The sequence below is a fragment of the Chionomys nivalis genome, chromosome 2 (assembly GCF_950005125.1).
Source record: "Chionomys nivalis chromosome 2, mChiNiv1.1, whole genome shotgun sequence".
NCBI classification, from domain to species: domain Eukaryota; kingdom Metazoa; phylum Chordata; class Mammalia; order Rodentia; family Cricetidae; genus Chionomys; species Chionomys nivalis.
The window spans coordinates 79,398,796-79,405,347 of record NC_080087.1 but is presented as its reverse complement, the minus strand read 5'-3'; the positions used below and the strand labels follow the sequence as shown (position 1 = coordinate 79,405,347).

The 6,552-nt window shown below is 51.3% G+C and overlaps 1 protein-coding gene across 1 annotated transcript; it reads left to right on the top strand.

Annotated features, from left to right (window-relative positions):
* The first annotated feature begins 1,478 nt into the window (after window positions 1-1,478).
* Rabac1 (Rab acceptor 1) lies at window positions 1,479-4,699 on the top strand. The gene is made up of 5 exons (XM_057761993.1): window positions 1,479-1,646; window positions 1,888-2,100; window positions 2,320-2,417; window positions 4,288-4,389; window positions 4,467-4,699. The coding sequence occupies exons 1-5, from the start codon at window positions 1,591-1,593 to the stop codon at window positions 4,553-4,555; spliced, it is 558 nt and encodes a 185-aa protein (XP_057617976.1). The 5' UTR covers window positions 1,479-1,590; the 3' UTR covers window positions 4,556-4,699.
* The last annotated feature ends 1,853 nt before the right edge of the window (window positions 4,700-6,552 follow it).

Below are 6,552 nucleotides of genomic sequence, written 5' to 3'. Positions count from 1 at the left end.
TGATTTTAATTCTGCACTCGGGGACAGGAGCAGGCAAATCTCTGTGTGAGTTTGAGGCCAGCCTGGTCTACAGAGCAATTTCCAGGACAGCTAGGAAAACCCTTGTCTCGGAAAATCAAAAAATAAATAATAAAGTAAAACTGGCCATTTTCTAGTGGCGCACACCTGTAATCTCAGCAATTGGGAGGCAGAGGCAGGAGGATCAAGAGGTCAAGGTTATTGTTGGAGCCCTGTGCACTGCGACCTCTGGAGAGCTCAGGACAGAATGGTCCTGGGAGGGGTTGCATGAGCCAAGACCGCCCATTGGACACCCACAGATTCTGTTTCATTCATCTAGTGCCAGGGAGGAACACCTGCTTAGACAGATAGACACAGCACAAAAAGGAGAGGAGTTTCCGTGAAGTCCTGCAGCAGGCATTATAAACAGGATTGTGCTAATATCTTCCTGGCCTTCCAGTGCCACTTGCTCTGGGAACTCAGGAGGCAAAAGAAGTTACCACTGGGGGGCTGGAGAGGTTGCTCAGAGGTTAAGAGCACTGAGCGCTCTTCCAGAGAACCTAGGTTCAATTCCCAGCACCCACATGGCCACTCACAACTGTCTGTAACTCCAGTTCTAAGGGACCCGACACTCTCACACAGACAGATATACAAGCAGAACACCGATGAACATAAAAATAAAGCATTGAAAAAGGTATGTGGTAGTATCCGAGCACTTAGAAGCAGAGATGGATGGATGAGTTCAAGGCCAGCCAGTCTGCAGAGTTCCAAGATAGCCAGGGCTATGTAGAAAAGCCCTGTCTTGAAAAAAATACATAATTTTTAAAATAAAAATTAAAAAGAGAGTTTGGAGAGATGGATCAGTAGTTAAGAGTATGCTTGCTGCTCTTCCAGATGACTAGAGTTCAATTCCCACACGTTTTGAACGGCTCATAACTGTAACTTCAGTTCCAGGGGATGAAATACATTCTTTTGGGTCTCCTCAGGCATTGCCCCCATGTGGCACACACACATAAACACATTTTTAAAAAAGACTTATTTTTTTAAGTCACATTTTTGTGTGTATGAGTTAACACACGAGTATGTTTGGTCAACTAGAGCTGGATGTATACATATATATTATCATTTTTTTAAGGAAAGAAAAGTAAATAAACTCCATCCCGGATATGCCCAATCAGAATATCTGAAGCTGCGGTCAATGTTTTATTAAGCACTCTGGAGTCAGGACGACAGCTCTGCATGGTCCACGAAATCATGCAGAACGCTTGTTTCAGCTATTCAAACTCCTATAAAACCCTCCATTCTGACAGCCCACCTGTTAGACTCCACACTGCACGCTGTGAAACTACAGTTCCCACAATGCCAAGAGGCTCCCGCCGCGCTCTTAGCATACGTCTCCCAAGGTGTCTTGCGAGTTAGACCGACCTCTTGACGCTGCAATGACTACAACTCCCACAATGCTCGGAGGTGCAACTACCGCCCCCTAGGGCTCCTAGCCCTGCCACGTTCGGAGAGTCCGGTTTCGGGCGGGGCCGGCTAGGTACTGCGGGGCTCGGGGCTGTTTACAGCGGTTCTACAAACTGCAGTGCAGACATGGCGACCCAGAAGGACCAGCAGAAGGATGCGGAGGTGGAAGGGCTGAGCGCTACGTGAGCGAGCAGGATGTAACCCCCAGACCCGAGATGCAGGAATCCCGGCCCCCCAGACGTAGAGCTTTCCTTTTCAGAGATGTCTCCTCAGCCCCTCCCCGCTGGGAGGGACTCGGGAGTATTAACTGTCTCCCAGGACACTTTCCCCTAGGAGTTTAAGGTCATCCTTGGGACTGTGGGTACTGGGATCTGGGGTCCGGGCCCTTGTTCCTGCTTGCAGCTGATCTGCCCCACCCTTCAGGACCCTGCTGCCCAAGCTGATTCCCTCTGGAGCAGGCCGAGAGTGGCTGGAGCGGCGCCGCGCGACCATCCGGCCTTGGGGCACCTTCGTGGACCAGCAGCGTTTCTCGCGACCCCGCAACCTGGGCGAGCTTTGCCAGCGCCTAGCACGCAATGTGGAGTATTACCAAAGCAACTACGTGTTCGTGTTTCTGGGCCTCATCCTTTACTGTGTGTGAGTGCCTCTGCAGCCCCGCCCTCGATAGTTAAGCCCCGCCCCTGCTATCAGGGCCCGCCCCCACGAGTTACCTATGCCACACCTGGTGACTAAAGGACCAGGTCTGTCTGTACTCCTGAATCCACCCGACCAGAATGCAGTATGTGATGTCCAAGGCTAGAGGGACCCAGCTGACACAGCCTCAGATGACTGACTCCTGTCCCCACGCTCTTCCAGGGTGACATCCCCCATGCTGCTGGTGGCTCTGGCTGTCTTCTTTGGAGCTTGTTACATTCTCTATCTGCGCACGCTGCAGTCTAAGCTTGTGCTTTTTGGTGAGAAATCCCCTGCCCAAATGGATCCCTAGGTCTCTCTGGTCATGGTCTCAGAGAATGAAAACTTCCAAAGATTGGGACTAAAGTCGGCCCCACCGAGATGTACACTAAAGTCCTTACACTTAGTCCTTAGGGCTCAAACCTACCAGGTGTTCCCCTCCAGTCTCAGCTCCCCAAACTCAGGGAGACCTCCGACACCCCTGCCTCCTCCGACTCGGGTAAAATGACTCAATCCTCCCAATCCCTCCCAAACCCCTGCGGAAAGCATCAGCTGCAGGTACCCACACTGGACACCAGGTGGCGACCTTATGCAGGCCTAGATCCGCCTTCCCAGGCCTTGGTCCTAGAACCCGACAGATAGTGGGTATTTTCAGAGGGGGAAACTGAGCCCTGTAGGTCCGGTGGCCCTAGGCTGGTACCACTGGGAAGAAATGTGTCAGGGAAGACCCCCTAGGGGAACATCCCGGATTTGCTAAGGAAACCTAAGACAAGGTGTTTCAGGGCCCAGCAAGTTAGGCACCAGCACAAAGGGCTGGGGCAGAGGAGTGCCTGAAGTACAGAACTTGACCTTGGCAAATGGTCATCACTGGGGCACACACAATTTCCAGGCGTAGGAGAGCGTGAACACACACACACACATTCCGCATACACACATATTACACACACGCATGCACGCACAAACACACACAGTTTTAAGATAGGCTCTCATTTTGTAGCCTTGGCCTACCAGGACCACACTACATTGACTAAGCTAGTCTCCAACTCACAGATTCCGCCTCCCTTTGCTTCCCGTGTGCTTAGGATTAAAGGAGTGTGCCACATGCCCTGGCCTTACAAAATTTGTTAAGCACCCAGAAGGCAGGCCTTCTTCTTTTTTTTTTTAATATTTATTTATTATGTATACAATATTCTGTCTGTGTGTCTGCCTGTAGGCCAGAAGAGGGCATCAGATCTCATTCCAGATGGTTGTGAGCCACCATGTGGTTGCTGGGAATTGAACTCAGGACCTTGGGAAGAGCAGGCAATGCTCTTAACCGCTGAGCCATCTCTCCAGCCCCCAAGGCAGGCCTTCTGGAAGAGCAGCAAGTGCTCTTAACTGCTGGGTCATCTCTCCAGCCCCCACAAACCAAATTCCTGTGAAACATAGCAAAGAACACAACCTCAAAGCCAGAAGCTCTAGCTCATGCCTATAATCCCAGCGTTTGGGAGGCTGAAACAGAGAGATTGCTGCAAGTTCAAAACAGGCCTGGCCTTCAGGGTTTTTTGGGTTTTTTTTTATTTTTTTTTTATTTTTTTATTTTTTTTTATTTATCAGAATAAGGGTTTGCAGAGATGGATCAGAGGTTAAAATTGAATTCTGTTCTTGCAAAGGACCCAGGTTTGGCTCCCAACACCCAAGTCCCCCAAGTAAGGTGACTGTCTCATAGCCACCTGTAACTTCAGCTTCTGGCCTCCTTGGGCACCTGAACTCTTGTGCACATATGCCCACACAGGGCACATACCCATAATTCAAATAATAAATAAAATCTTTAAAAATGAAAAAGAGGACAAAAATCCTTAGGTTAGACCTGGCTATGGGGCCACCAGCCTGAGACTGGTATCCAGGCTGGAACATGAGGCTAGCCTAGTCTGAGAGAGACGTGGCCTGGAGCCTAGGGGAGGTGGGAACAGAGAACAGAGTTGGAACTGGAACTGAGGAAGGTGGTTATGGTCTGGGCAGGGCGCTTTGGGGAATCAGGGTCGGGCTAGGGATGGGAGGCTCTGATGTGAGGAGTCTGTCTTAATACATAGAAGGTTCCAGAGCTTGTGACACTAGATTGATGGGGGGGGAGTCAGGTGGGAACGGTTGCCCAATGCCGTCTTTCCCCAGGCCGAGAGGTGAGCCCAGCGCATCAGTATGCCCTGGCTGGCGGCGTCTCTTTCCCCTTCTTCTGGCTGGCAGGTGCTGGCTCCGCTGTCTTCTGGGTCCTGGGTGAGTAAAGGGTCTGGGCAGGGTGAGGTTGGGAGCCAGGGGAGAGAATGCATCCTGAACTACCCACGGTCCTACAGGAGCCACCCTCGTGGTCATCGGCTCCCATGCCGCCTTCCACCAGATAGAGCCTACGGATGGAGAGGAGCTACAGATGGAGCCTGTGTGAGCTGTCAGGACCTGCCTGCCTCACCCGTGCCCCTCTGTCTGCTGTTTTCCTGCCTGACCTTGCCCTCAGTCTGCTCAGCTAGAGCCTCCACCTCAAGCCCCTCGCCCAGGGAGAGGCTTTGTATTCGGAAATAAAGCTGTTATAGCTGCTACTTGGTTATGGTTTCCTGATTTCTCTTTTATAGGTAAGGAGAGGGTTTACTGAGAAATTGGGGCTGGAGAGGTAGCTCAGCCAGTAAGAGCACTGACTGATCCAGGTTCAGTTCCCAGCACACATGGCAGCTCACACCTGTCTGTAACTCCAGCTGTAGGGAACCCAATATCTCTGGCCTTCAAAGGCACTCGCACTTGTGCATGCACACACACGCACACATACACATAATTAAAAATAATAAAATTTAGCCGAGTGGTGGCACACACCTTTAATCCCAGCACCTAGGAGGTAGAGGCAGGCAGGTCTCTTGAGTTCAAGGCTAGCCTGGTCTACAGAGTGAGCTCCAGGACGGCCAGGGATGTTACACAGAGAAACCCTGTCTCTAAAAATAACAAAGGTTGCCAAGTGTGATGGTGTGTCCATTAGTCTCAGCACTAGAGAGGTTGGTGGATCTTGTTAAGTTCAAGGCCAGCCTGGTCTACATCTACATAGCCACTTCAAGGTTAGCCAGAGCTACAAAGCAAGACCATGCTGGCCAGAGAAGGCCTCCTGGAGAGGGTGAGCGAGCCTGGGCAGTGATGGAGCAGCTGCCCATCCTTTAAAGACCAATGTTCTGGGCACAGAGGCAGCAGCGCCAGGAGGCAGGAAGAGCAGTGAGGACCTGGAGACCTTGGTGAGGGAGACTGGTGCTGCAGGAGGCTTTTACTTTTACCCTGAAGAACATGAGTTAGTAACTGTCTTTGTTTTTGAGACAGGGTTTCAAGTAGCCCAGGTTGGCCTCAAACTCACTGTCTAGCCATGGCAACTCCTGATCATCCTGCTTCTACCTCCCAGAGGCTGGCATTCCTGACAAGCCACCATACCTGGTGCAGACAGCGCTAAGCAAGCCTCTAACTCACAGAGATCGCCTGCCTCTGCCCCCTAGTGAGTGCTGGGATTAAAGGCATGCGCCACCACCGCTTGGCAGAGGCTGGCTTTTTAGTGGAGCATGCAGATTTGACTATCCAGGAACCCTGATGGCAGAGACCCAGGCATGGTCAGGGAGGCACACCATAATCAAATGAGCCAAAAGGTGCCTAGAAGGGTTGAGAAACTGCTCTTGATTGGGCGGCTTGGAGCCACACTGAGGTTGTGGTGACATTTCTGGAAGATGTGGGAGTAAGGTCCCCAGGGCCCTGCAGTGCCTGCATTCCTCCCATCCCCTTGTGCCACCCAGCATCAATCTTCTCCCTTCTGTGGCCTTCAGTCGTCAGTGGTTAGCAAGGGCTCTGGAATTCTGCTTCAGGCTTGCGAGCCTGCAGCCCAGCGTGACCACTGTGTGCCTGAGGCAAGCTGCTGCAGCTGCTGCTCTGAGTGGAGGCCACAGGACTGGAGAGGTGGCTCAGCAGCTAAGAGCTCGGCTGCCCTCCAGAGGACCCGAGCTGGGCTCCAAACACCCACTTCAGACTTCTTAGAACTGCCTGTAACTCCAGCTCTGGCGGATCTGACATTTTCTTCTGGTTTCCAGGTACCTACATGTACATGTGTACACACACCACACACGTGTACACACACACACACACACACACACAAAGTGAGAAACATGCATTCTGAATGGAAAACACAGCAGACTTCAGAGACTCCATATGAAGGAGGTGTGTAATACTCATTGCTCATGTTTACATATATGTTAGGTGACATGTCACACACACCTTTAATGTCAACACTCAGACAGGAGGCAGAAGTAAGCAGAGCTCTATGAGGCCTCAAAGGCCTGCCTGGTCTACACAGTGAGCTTCAGGACAGCCAAGACTATATGTTTATACATATTTATACATATATGTCCACATACAAAGAGGTGGGAG